Raw genomic sequence first — 13,600 nt, 5'->3', positions numbered from 1 at the left:
AAGAACAATGTTTATTCCATGAATCCCATTAATATTTTTAAACACACACAGTAAACATCTTAGCAACTATCAACTAAAATACTCCCCCAAAGAATACAGTATTCTATAAGTAACCCTTAATCTTTCCTGACAACAGCCATAAGACAAAAGACCTTTTTAACACAGAGATCAGGTTTAAATTCACTACTGAGAGCAGTTATCACTTTGAAATCCTCAAATGATCTGGAGACAGTCTTTAGATTGCAGAGAGAGATCCTTATACAACTGTTTGCTTTGCCTGCAGCTATCCAGCTCTCAAAACGAAACTAAAACACACTGTAGCTGCCTGCTCAAAAACAAAAGTGAAAGACAGACAGCTCTGCTCCACCCACTCTCGAACATCACTGCAGCTATCTGACAAACACCCATTACTTAAAGGTACACCCACTACAGCTATTCGATAAACACCCATTTCTTAAAGGTACTTGCACATGACAGGGTTTGAGGGGATCCCTCAATGATCTAATCAATCACTAACTTAAAATAAATAAATAAAAATGTGTGGCTTGTGATGACAGTGAGCTCCGTCACTGAAAACCTCAAACCTCTTTTTATTCTTCAATGGGGTATGGCTGTCACTGGCTAGGACAGCATTTCTTGTCCATTGCTAATTGTCCCTTGAGAAGGTGGTGGTGGTGGTGAGCTGCTTCCTTGAACTCCTGCAGTCCATGTGGTGCAAGGAGGAAGCACCAGGATTTTGACCCAGTGAAGGAACGGCGATATATTTCAGGATGGTGTGAGGTTTGGAGGGTAACCTGAAGACCAGGTGTTCAGTATCCCCTGGTGTTTTCTTTAGCTGATGGTTCAAAGGCAAGGCGGCACAGATTTAAAGTTTTGGTAAGAGATACAGAGGCAGGGAGGTGAGGAAGACTTATTTTACACAGTGAGTGGAAATGACAATGAAGATGATGGGAGGGGAGTTTTCATAAGGAAAATTAGACAGGTACTTAAGGGAAATTACTTTGCCTGATTACAGGACAGTGCAGGAGTCTGGGACTGATTGGATTGCTCTGCAGAGAGTCAGCGTCTGCTCAATGGGCAGAATGGTCTCCTTTTGTACTGTAATGACTCTCTGGCGGTGTTCCCATGTACCTGCTATCCCTGTCCTTCCATATGGGAGAGGTCACGGGATTGTAAGGTGCTGCCTGAGGAACCTTGGTGAGTTCCCACAATGCACCGTGTAAATGTTACACACGGTTGCCACTGTTCATCAGTTGTGGAGGGAGTGAATGTTTGTGGAAGGGGGAGCAATCAAGCGGGCTGCTTTGTCCTGGATGGTGTCGATCTTCTTGAGTGTTGTTGGAGCTGCTCCCATCCAGGCAAGTGGAGAGTTTTCCATTACACTCCTGACTTGTGCCTTTTGGATGGTGAAAAGGCTTCAGGGGTTGAGGATGTGTGTTACTCATCGCAGGACTCCAAACTCCTGATCTGCTCCAGTCCTTCTGCTCAGCAGGTGATGGTTTGTGCTATGATAGTCAACTCTTTGCTCAGCATCACCTGGTGTGGCTCGGGAGCTCCACTGTGGCAGACAGACTCTGCTGCATTAAGACCATAACAGATAGGAACAGGAGTAGGCCATTCTCCCCTTCAAGCCTGCTCCACCATTTAATAAGATCATGGCTGATCAAACACTTACTAAATCCACTTTGCTGCCTTCTCTCTGTAACTGTTAATCCCCTAGGGATTAAAAGCCTAATAATCTCAGCCTTGAAAATGTTTAAGGACTCGGCTTCCCGGGGTAAAGAATTCCAAGATACACCGCTCTTTGAGAGAAGAAATTCTTCCTCAAATCCGTCTTAAATGAGCTCCCCCTTATTCTGCGACTATGCCACCTGGTCCTACACTACCCCATAAGTGGAAACATCCTTCCAACATTTATCCTGTCTCAGCGCCAGAATCTGATATGTTTCAATCAGATCACCTCCCATTCTTCTGGTCTCCATGGAGTACAGACCCAACTTGATTAATCTTTCCTCATTGGTGGTCCCTCCATACCCGGGATCAGATGAAGACAGAACGTTGAGAAGGCGCAGGATATCCTGTCCTCTGGACTCTTATCTCAGGCGGCTGAGCTTTTTATTTACTTGTGACAATAAAGATTAGATTATTCGACCCTCTGGTTACTGAGCCCTCTGGTATTATATTTCTTCTGTTAAAACCTGGTTTTGAACACTTTATCATCTCTGCTTTATAGAACATCTGTTGCTGTCTTGCAGGGCCTGGTCAAGTTGAATCCGAGCAAGCCATCATCTCTGAATGGGAACATGTCGAAGAACATCAGCCCAAAATATTTGTCCAGCTCCCAGTCCCCGGCCACTCGGACTCCCTGGGTGAGACCACACACAACCACTGCTCACCCCGCAGTCCCCTTCACCAAGGCAGTTACTGGAACACCTCCGGATGAGAACGGAAACATGAGTAAGTTCAGGAATGATGGTTCCAAAAATCCAGGAATCCTTAGAATTCCACCATTATCATTGTCTTAGGCTGTTTGGAAGGTGATGATTGAGAGTAGGCTTGACTGGTGTAGACACTGTCCACTGTGTCCAATGAGCGGCCAATCACCTAGTGCAGGCACTGTCCACTGTATCCAGTGAGTGAGCAGACATCTGGTGTAGACACTGTCCACTGTATCCAGTGAGTGAGCAGACATCTGGTGTAGACACTATCCACTGTATCTAGTGAGTGAGCAGACATCTGCTGTTGACACTGTCCACTGTATCCAGTGAGTGAGCAGACATCTGCTGTTGACAGTGTCCAGTGAGTGAGCAGACATCTGCTGTTGACAATGTCCAGTGAGTGAGTAGACATCTGCTGTTGACACTGTTCACTGTATCCAGTGAGTGACCATTCACCTGGTATAGGCACTGTCTGAACTATTTAATAAGTGAGCAATCACCTGTTGTCGGCACTGCCCACTGTATCCAGTGAGCGAGCAGTTACCTTGTGTAGACACTGCCCACTGCATCCAGTGAGTGGCTAATCACCTGATGTAAGCACTGCCCACTGTATCCAGTGAGTGACCAATCACCTTGTGTAAGCACCACCCAGAGTATCCAGTAAGTGACCAATTATCTGGGGGTAGGGACTGTGTACTGTCTCCAGTGAGCGCCTATTCACCTGGAGTAGGCACTGTTCTCTCTATCCAATGCGTCAGCACTTACCTGGTGTCGACACTGCTCACTATAGCCAGTGAGTTAGCAGTCACCTGATTTAGGCACTGCCTATGACATAAAGTGAGTGACCAGTCACTGAGTGTAGACGCTCCCACTCTACCAGTGAGTGAGCAGTCAGCTAGTGTAGACACTGCCCACTGTGTCCAGTATGTGCCGATCACTTTGTGCAGGGGTTGACTACTCTATTCAATGAGTGAGCAATTACCCAGTGTCGGCACTGCACTCTGTATCCAGTGAGTGACCAATCACCTGGTGTAGGTACTGCCCACTGTATCCAGTGAGTGACCAATCAACTGGTCCAGGCACTTTCCTCTGTATTCAGTGAGTGACCAATCACAATATTGTGATAGTCTTGAGAGAAAATATAAAATAAAGGATACAATTCTAAATGGGGTGCAGGAGCAGAGGGACCTGGGTGTATATGTGCATAGATCACTGAACGTGGCAGGACAGGTGGAAAGAGTAGTTAATACAGTGTATAGTGGCACGAGAAACTGGACCTGGGCCCTCAGGAGGCCATATTTGGGGTGTCAGACCAGCCAGAGTTGGAAATGGGTGCGGAGGCAGATGTTGTAGCCTTTAAATTATTGATCGCCTGAAGGCGGATCCTGTTGGGGTGGAGATTAACCTCTCCACCCTGTGCCCTGGCGTAGCGGGGGGGGACCTGCTGGAATTCTTCACTCTTGAGAAGGTCAAATTTGAACTGAGGGGAAGGGTGGAGTGTTCTACAATTCATGGGCGTTATTCATTTATGCACTTTCGAGAATTGGATTACATCGAACATTTTGGTGGGGGGGGTGTTGGGAGAGTTGGGGGGAAGGGGACTTTTTGTGTTAATGGTGTCTATGCGTGATTCCTGATTCCTTTTTGTTTATGTCAACATGCGGGTTTAGTGGGAGGATGGGATTGTTGTTATTGATGTGGGGATTGACATTGCATTCGTTACTGCTCATTGTTTATTGTTGGTGGGTGTAAATTTGGGAGAAAATGTGAACAAGGAGGAGAATAAAACATTTTAAAAATATAAAATAAATAAAGTATACAGTGATCTGGGTTTCATTAATAGGGACATGGAGTAAAAGAGTAATGAGGTTAAGCTGAATTTATACAAGACACTAGTTAGACCTCAGCTGGAATATTGTGTACAGTTCTGGCCCCCACACTATAGGAAGGTTGTGAACACATTGGAGAGAGTGCAGAAGTGCACAAGAATGGTTCCAGGGATGAGAAACTTCAGTTATGAGGATAGATTGGAGAGGTTGGGACTGTTCTCCTTGGAGAGAAGAAGGCTGAGCGGAGATTTGATAGGTATTGTTCCAAATCAATGGGGCGGGGTGCAGCAGAGTAGACACGGAGAAACTGTTCCCACTCATAAAATGATCAAGTACAAGACGGCACAGAAATGTGTCTTAACAAGGTTCACAAGAATGATCCGTGGAATGAAGAGCTTGTCACATGACGAACGGTTGAGGGACGATCTTTTAAAACAGATGAGGAGGAATTTCTTTAGCCAGAGGATGGTGAATCTGTGGAACTCTTTGCCGCAGGCACTGAGTGTCTTTAAGACAGAGATGGATAGGTTCTTGATTAATAAGGGGATCAGGGGTTATGGGGAGAAGGCAGGAGATTGGGGATGAGAAAAATATCAGGCATGATTGAATGACGGAGCAGACTCGATGGGCTGAGTGGCTTAATTCTGCTCCTATGTCTTATGGTCTTATTTAAAGTAATTTGCAAAAGAAGCAAATGTGATGTTAGATAAAACCTTTTCACACAGCGAGTGGTTGGGGTCTGGAAGGCACAGCCTGGAAGTGTGGTGGTCACTGTTGTGATATTGAATGTGCAAATTTGTGCACGTGTCATTACTGAGGCAGGATGGGGGGGCAGTACGGTGGCACTGTGGTTAGCATTGCTGCCTATGGCGCTGAGGACCCGGGTTCGAATCCCGGCCCTGGGTCACTGTCTGTGTGGAGTTTGCACCCACAACCCAAAAGATGTGCAGGATGGGTCGATTGGCCACACTAAATTGCCCCTTAATTGGACCAAAATAAATAAATTACTGAAGCAGGATGGAAAGCAGCATGTGACTTACATATGTGTCTGTAGGTTTGTGTGTTTGTGTTCATGTATGTGTACACGTGTTCATGTGTGTGGGTATATGTGCAGTGAATCCCAAATATTTTTGAGCTCTCTTGTAACTGGTATAGATTAGTTCTGTCTTCAAATGCTTTATTATTCACTGGTCCTGTGTGTGTGATTGTTGAGTTTGTGTGACGAAAGTGAGTAATGGGAATGTGGCAATTATTGAAATATTGTTACTGTGATTGTTGCTGGAGTCTGGTGGTTATAGCAGTTTTATTAATGTGGTGGTTACGGGAGCCTGGTTGTTGTAGCAGTTTTGTTCATCTGACAGTTGTGGTAATTTTGCGAGTTTGATAACTACAGTAACTTTAATAATAATCTTTATTGTCACAAGTAAGCTTACATTAACACTGCAATGAAGTTACTGTGAAAAGCCCCTTGTCACCACATTCCGACACCTGTTCGGGTACACAGAGGGAGAATTCAGAATGTTCAATTCACCTAACAGCACGTCTTTCGGGACTTGTGGGAGGAAACCGGAGCACCCGGAGGAAACCCACGCAGACACTGGGAGAACGTGCAGATTCCGCACAGACAGTGACCCAGCCGGGAATCAAACCTGGGATCCTGGAGCTGTGGAGCAACAGTGCTACCCACTGTGCTACCTTGCCGTTGTTAGTTTGGTGGTTATCGTAGTTTTATTAGTTTGGCGAATATAGTAGTTTTGTTAGTTTGGTGGTTATGGGAGAGAGGTGGTTTGTTCCTGAAGCTGCCTCCTCTGAAGTAAATGTTTTGATCCAGAAAAAACTCTCCCTCTCTCTGTCTCTCTGGGGTCTAGTTCAGGAGGATGGCTGTGGTGGAACTCCAGTAATGATCAGGGACCCGAGGACACATAGCAGCTACGGGCGTGGGGAAGGTGTCTGGATGAAGGACTCGGTGATCAATCAGGAGCGAGTGTACGTCGCCAACTATTTCTTTGGCACCACTTTGATCGAGTTCCGCAGCCTGGAGCATTTCAGACTGGGTAAGGCTTCTGAATACACCACACACCAGCTTCCCCATCTTAGGTCACAGAGATGTGGACGGCTATTCAGCCCATCATCCAGGTGCTACCTCTTCGGCCCCAATGTCACATTTGCTTCTATTATATACCCTGGTGCTTGCTGGACCAACATTTATTGCCTATTACTAATTACACTTGAACTGAATGACTTGCTAGCCCAATTCACAGGGCATTGAGAGTCAACCACGTTGCTGTTGGTCTGGAGTCACATGTAGGCCAGACCGGGTCAGGATGGCAGATTTCCTTCCCTAAAGGACATTAGTGAACAAAATGTTTTTTTTTATTGCAATCGACAATGGGTTCATGGTCATCATTAGACTTTTAATTCCACATTTTTATTGAATTTAAATTCCATCAGCTACTGTGGTGGGATTTGAACCCAGGTTCCCAGAGCATTAACCTGGGTCTCGATTGCCAGTTCTAGTGACAATTTCTTTACCTCACATTGAGGTGCTTAAAGTTGTAAAGGCATTCGATTGAGGATTTGCTCCACTCTCATTCAACCCCAGATGCCACACTTTCCTTATAATCCTGCAAATATTGTCCAAACCTCTTGCTATTAAATCCCCCTCGACCGCGCTTCCAAACAGCAGATCACAGCAGCTCACCGTATAAAGAGAAGCAAATTCCTCCGTACAGGTGGGTTCAGCTTGAAATTTGTGCTGAGTCTCTGCAATGGGACTCGAACTTGGTGAGATCCTCCTGCAGTGGGACTGGCGTCTCTCCCACAGTGAGCCCACAGAGTGCTGATGGTCTGACTGTTGTGGTCATAATTAATATGGTGCAGCTCAGGGATGCCTTCAACTGTGGTTCACACTCAATATACGTGGCATTGCAATTGAAGGGAGTGGGACCCCTGCCACTCTCTCGCTCTCTCTCTCTCAACTGTCTGACACATTCACACTGAGTGCTGTTCGAAGGCATTTTGTGGACCACAAGTTGGGATTGATTCCAGACACAGACAAGATGACAGGCATTGTATTTGGCACGGGATTACATGGGATGTAAGGCACATAAACAGGTCATTTGGCCCATCCAATCTATGCTGTCCTTCATATGCTTCACTTGCACCTCTTCCCATCTTTCTTCCTCTACTCGCCCTTGTAACTTAAGCCTGAGCTGACACCTTGGGACAGGTTCAAAGCCAGCACATATACAACTCGAGCTGTTCGGAGATTAAATTGGTCGGAACGTGATTGTCTGACCTTGTAGACATGGGCCACTTCACTCACTTATGTCTTTGTTAACTTTTTAAAAATTATTTTGTGGGATGTGTGGCAAGCCCAGTGTTTGCTGCCGATCCCTAATTGCCCTAACGGCCATTTCAGAGGACAGTTAAAACTCAACCACATTTGCCATGGGTCTGGAGTGACATGTAGGCCAGACCAGGTAAGGGACAGCAGATTTCTTTCCCTAAAGAACATTAGTGAACCAGATGCGTTCTTACGACAATCGATGATAGGTCACCATTATTCAGACTATAGCTTTCCATTCCACATTTTAGTTATTTATTTCTTCATAAATTTTTTATTCTCCTCCTTTTTCACATTTTCATCCAAATTTACACCCACCAACAATCAACAATAACAAATACAATGTCAAACCCTTGGTCAACAATCCCCTCCTCACACCAACCCCCAAACAACCCTCAACATTTTAGATACAAACTAACAAACATTTTAGATGCAAACTAAGGAAATTCGGCATGTCCACATTAACTCTTACCAACTTTTACAGATGCACCATAGAAAGCATCCTATCGGGCTGCATCACAGCCTGGTATGGCAACTGCTCGGCCCAAGACCACAAGAAACTTCAGAGAGTTGTGAACAATGCCCAGTCCATCACACAAACCTGCCTCCCATCCATTGACTCCATCTACACCTCCCGCTGCCTGGGGAAAGCAGGCTGTATAATCAAAGATCCCTCCCACCTGGCTTACTCACTCTTCTAAATTCTTCCATCGAACAGGAGATACAGAAGTCTGAGAACACGCACGAACAGACTCAAAAACAGCTTCTTCCCCACTGTCACCAGACTCCTAAAGGACCCTCTTATGGACTGGCTGATTAACACACCACCCCTGTATGCTTCACCCGATGCCGGTGTTTATGTAGTTACGTGAATAATGAACAAAGCCCAAGAATTGTAGAACCCTTCCATCCTTCCCCTCAACTCAAACTTCACCTCCTCAAGTGTTTAAAAACTCCAACAGACCCCCCCCCGCCACACCAGGGCACAGGGTGGAGAAGCTGACCTCCACCCCAACAGAATCCGCCTTCGGGCGATCAGCAAGGCGAAGGCAAAAACATCTGCCTCCGCACCCGCGTCCAACCCCGGCCGATCCGATACCCTGAATATGGCCTCCAGAGGACCCGGCTCAAGCCTCACATGTACCACTGTTGAAAATCTCCCTCCAAACCCCTCCTGTGTTGGACAGGACCAAAACATATGAACATGGTTCACACGTCACTCCCTGTGCTCGCTGACGTACACTGGCTCCCCCTCCGGTCCAGCAACATCTCCATTTTAAAATTCTCATTTCTGTGTTCAAATCCTTCCATTCCCTCACCCCTTCTGATCTCTGTAATCTCTCCTCGGCCCACTGAAGATCTCTGCACTCCTCTCATTCTGGCCTCTTGACCCTCCATGATTTCAGTTGCTCCGCCATTGGTGATCATGTCATCCACTGCCTGGGTCCTGACCTCTGGGATCTTGCCCTGCCTTCTCTCTGTCTCTGCCTCGTTAAGACTTCTCGAAACTGCCCTCTTTCTCTCTCTCATATCTCCTCCCTCAACTCAAAACCAAATTTCTTTTGCTGTTCCCTCCTGTGAAGCACCCTGGGATATTTTATTGTCTGAATGTTGCCATGTAAATGCAAATTGTTGTTGTTGCTGCTGCTACCAAGAGCCATGGTTCAGTGGGCAGCACGTCTACCTCTGAGTCAGACTAATGCCTCAGAGATCCTGAGCACAGAACCCAGGCTGACATCCCTCGTGCAGTACCCAGGGAGCATTGCACTGCCCGAGGGCTTTTGGACGAGACGTTTGATCGACATCCCGCCTACTATCACAGGTGGATGGACAAGATCTCATATTCGCTATGAATATGAATGAGGGGCTTGGGTGAGGAGGGGTCCAGGGGAGGTGGTGAGGGAGTTCTACCCGGTGTACTGGAGCCTGACCAACTGACATGACTTGAAAATAGATTAGCATGTTGCTGCTTGTGGGATCTTGCTGTGTACAAATTGACTGGCGCCTTTCCTACATTTCCACCAGCCCTGACATTTCAAGAGCACCATTGGCTGTAAAGGGCCTCGAGATTTCTTGAGGTTGTGAATATAAGGTGCTACAGAAATTGAAGTTGTTGTTGTAAAGATGGCTGACATCCATTATGCTTGCTTTCCCCAGGCCGGTGGAGCAACACCTACAAACTCCCGTACAGCTGGATGGGGACGGGCCACGCTATCTACAACGGCTCCTTCTACTACAACAAGGCCTACACGCGGAACATCATCCGCTATGACCTTGGGCAACGTGCGGCCGCCAGCTGGGCCTCGCTGGACGATCTGGTGACCGGGCCCAGTCAACTGTTTGGCTGGAAGGGCTACTCCGAGGTGGACTTCACAGTGGATGAGGGAGGCCTCTGGGTGGCCTATTTCTCCAGCGACTTTGGCTACCTACCCGAGGAGGTCCTTGTGCTCAGCCAGCTGGACCCCGTTGATCTGACCGCCAGGAAGGAGACTACCTGGAAAACCCAAGTGCAGCGGTCCTGGTACAGCAACTATTTCCTCATCTGCGGGGTCTTCTACGCAGTGGACCTGCGGGGGGAGCAGAAGGAAGGCACAATCACATACGCTTTTGATACCCACACCGGTTTCGAGTCTAACCCAGGGCTGATCATCCACAGCAAATACTCTTACCTCACCCAGCTGGACTACAACCCAACGGACAAGCTCCTCTACGCTTGGGACAATGGATTCCAAGTCACTTACAATGTTCTATTTACTTACTGACCCCACCACCCCTTGTGTGTGAGACTCTGCCCGAGCCTGTCAATAGGCTCCAGCATTACGCAGTTTCACAATGCAGAAACAGGCCATTTGCCCCACCTGGTTGATACCCCATGCGAGCTCCTTTCCTCCAGCCCTTGCCATCTCATCCTATCAACATTTCCCATTCACCCCCTTCTGCTACCTGCCTCTCTCAGGAGGAGAGAGAAGAGATGGAGAGGTTTAGGGAGGGAATGCCAGAGCTTACGGCCTGGCAGCTGAAGGCACGGCAATTAAAATCAAAGATACTCAAGAGACCCAAATCAGAGGCTGGAAGAGATGACAGAGATTGGGAGGGAAGAGACCAGGGAGGGATTAAAACCAGAATCTGGGCAGGAATGTGCACAGGATGCTGGTAGCAGTCACAGCATGTGAGTGTACCATGTTTTCAATGCACTCTGATAGGATTAGGACTCTGTGTTATATTTTCTCTGGGATTGTGGCGAGTCACCAGCAAGGCAGGTAGTTATTGTCCAGGCCTAAGGTGCTCAATGCCTGGTTGTCATGCAGAGGGCATATCAAGGGGCATTAAGAGTCAAAGTGTAGAGTGGGGACTGGAGTCGCAGGTAAGACCAGGCTGGCTGGGGGAAGGAGGGTCTGAAGCTGCTTCATCTCCCTGAAGGGCATCAGTTAGGTTTTAATAACAAGACGGGCTATTTTGAGGCCGTTGATTTTTTCTGGTGCCAACTCTGACAAAAGGACAGCTTCATTGAAATTCACAGCTGGCCACAGCATGAGCTGAACACTCCAGGTTACAAGTGCAGGAGCATTATCCTCCCCGTGTGTCAGCTGTGACTCGGGGTGTAACACTCTCGTCAGAATCGAATCATGGATTCAAACCCCACTCCATGTGCAGATAGTCCAGGCTGAAATGTCTTTGCAGTTCAGAGGGAGCGTGACACTGCCAGAGGTTCTACCTTTACAAATGAGACATTAAACAGAGGCTTGTGCTGAAGCTGCTCTTCCGAAGGGATGTTCACCCTGTTGGCCTGACCAGTATTTATATGTCTCTCTTCCTGAAAAGGGTGTGGGGGCAGAGTCTTTGAATGTTTTGAAGGCAGAGGTGGATAGAAACTTGATAAGCAAGGGCTTGAAAGATTATCGGGGGCCGGCGGGATACAGATTTGTGGTTACTATCAGATTTGTCATCATCTTATATAATTATTTTAAAAATTAATTCATGGGATGTGGTTGTAACTGGCAAGGAAAACATTTATTACCCATCCCTAATAAGGTAAAGACATCAGATTTCATCCCCTAAAGGACATTAGTGAACCAGATGGGTTTTTACATTAATTGACAATGGTTTCATGGTCGTCATTAGACTTTTAATTCCAGATATTTATTGAAATTTCACCATTTGCTGTGCTTTCATAGAATCCCTATAATACAGGAGCCCATTCAGCCCATCAAGTTTACACCGACCCTCTGATAGAGCACTCTGCCTAGGCCCACTCTCCTGCCCTATCCCTGCACCGCCACCGAACCTGCACATCTTGGGACACCAAGGTGCAATTTATCATGGCCAACCCATCGAACCTGCACATCTTTGGGCTGTGGGAGGAAACCGGAGCACCTGCAGGAAACCGACGCAAACACAGGAAGAACGTGCAAACTCCACATAGACACCCAAGGCCGGAATTGAAACTGGGTACCTGGCGCTGTGAGGCAGCAGTGCTTTTTTTTCTTTTTAATAAATTTAGAGTACCCAATTATTTTTTCCAATGAAGGGGCAATTTAGCGTGGCCGATCCACCTAACCTGCACATCTTTGGGTTGTGGGGGTGAAACCCACCCAGACACGGGGAGAATGTGCAAACACCGCACGGACAGTGACCCAGAGCCGGGATCGAACCCGGGTCCCCAGTGCCATAGGCAGCAGTGCTAACCACTATGCCACACCATGAGGCAGCAGTGCTTCCCCGTGCTCGTAACCCGAGTCTCTAGATTACCAGTCGAGTGACAATACCACTGCACAATCATGTCTCCAATGGCTGAGCAGTCTCAAGAGAATGAATGGCCGACTCCTTGTTTGTGTATGCTCAACCAAGATTGCTATGAGAGATGATCCAGAGTTAACTCAAGCGGTCTATGTTTGATTTGATTTATTGTCACATGTGCCGAAGTACAGTAAAAAGTATTTTTCTGCGGCTGAGGGAACATACGCAGTACGTACATAGTAGACAAAAGAATAATCAACAGAGAATACTGACAAATGGTACATCAACAGAATAATCAACAGACAACATTGACAAATGGTACATCGACAAACAGTGATTGGTTACAGTGAAGAACAAGGGGCCAAACAAAGCGAATACATGAGCAAGAGCAGCATAGGGTTTTGTGAATAGTGTTCTTACAGGGAACAGATTAGTCCGAAGGGGAATCGTTGAGGAGTTTTGTAGCTGTGGGGGCGAAGATGTTCCTATGCCTGGATGTGCAAGTCCTCACACTTCTGTATCTTCTACCTGATGGAAGGGTCTGCAAGAAGGCAATGTCTGGGTGGGAGGGATCTCTGATAATGCTGTCTGCCTTCCTCAGGCAGCGGGAGGTGTAGACAGAATCAATGTGGGGGTGGCAAGCTTGTGTGATGCGTTGGGCTGAGTGTGAACTTGATATATGCAATTTGGTTGTGATTCCTCCTGCAGTGCATCAGTGACTACATTTCAAACATAGTTGAGTGCTCTGGGACATTGTGGGACATGTGGAAGAAATGCTAACTTTTTCCCCAGTAAAATTAAAGTTCATTCTCCGATTCTGAAACTAATTTTGTATTGGAGTTGTGGATGACCCTTTTGATGATGTCAGTGGTTATTATTTCACCTTGGGAAGCCCCTGTTAATGTTGAGCATTCCCACTTCAGATATGGTGCAATCAAGTGGCTTTAACTGAGACACCATTGCCATTGTATGGACTTTTCTCTCTTACAGTGGCCAGAGAGACGCCTCAATTTATAGACAATTTGTGGAATGTTAACTTATTCTCTTTTACACTGAATTCAAATTAATTCCAGTAACTTCCTCCGCATTATTGCTTGATAGTTTGCTCCAGAGGGATGCGACTGAGGGGCAAGGGAATAATTCTAATCTTTCTATCTGCTACCTTTATACGTGTGTCTCCACATCTCAGATCACTTAACCGCTTAAATCAAATCCAAACTCTTCACCTTTTAATATAAACCTCAATTACA

The 13,600-nt window shown here is 46.7% G+C and overlaps 1 protein-coding gene across 3 annotated transcripts in view; it reads left to right on the top strand.

Moving 5' to 3' along the window:
- The window catches only part of LOC140390445 (olfactomedin-like protein 2A), a 41,989-nt gene extending 28,816 nt beyond the window's left edge, over positions 1-13,173 (top strand). For all 3 annotated transcript variants that reach the window (XM_072475593.1, XM_072475592.1, XM_072475591.1), the window contains exons 5-7: positions 2,256-2,457; positions 6,136-6,321; positions 9,771-13,173. In XM_072475593.1, coding sequence (XP_072331694.1) covers positions 2,256-2,457; positions 6,136-6,321; positions 9,771-10,375 — 993 coding nt within the window. In that variant the 3' untranslated portion in view covers positions 10,376-13,173. The remainder of the gene's footprint in view (positions 1-2,255; positions 2,458-6,135; positions 6,322-9,770) is intronic.
- Positions 13,174-13,600: the final 427 nt, after the last annotated feature.

Source organism: Scyliorhinus torazame, chromosome 14 (assembly GCF_047496885.1).
Source record: "Scyliorhinus torazame isolate Kashiwa2021f chromosome 14, sScyTor2.1, whole genome shotgun sequence".
Classification (NCBI taxonomy): Eukaryota; Metazoa; Chordata; class Chondrichthyes; order Carcharhiniformes; family Scyliorhinidae; genus Scyliorhinus; species Scyliorhinus torazame.
The sequence above is the reverse complement of the archived record's forward strand: the minus strand, read 5'-3'. Positions and strand labels throughout refer to the sequence as shown.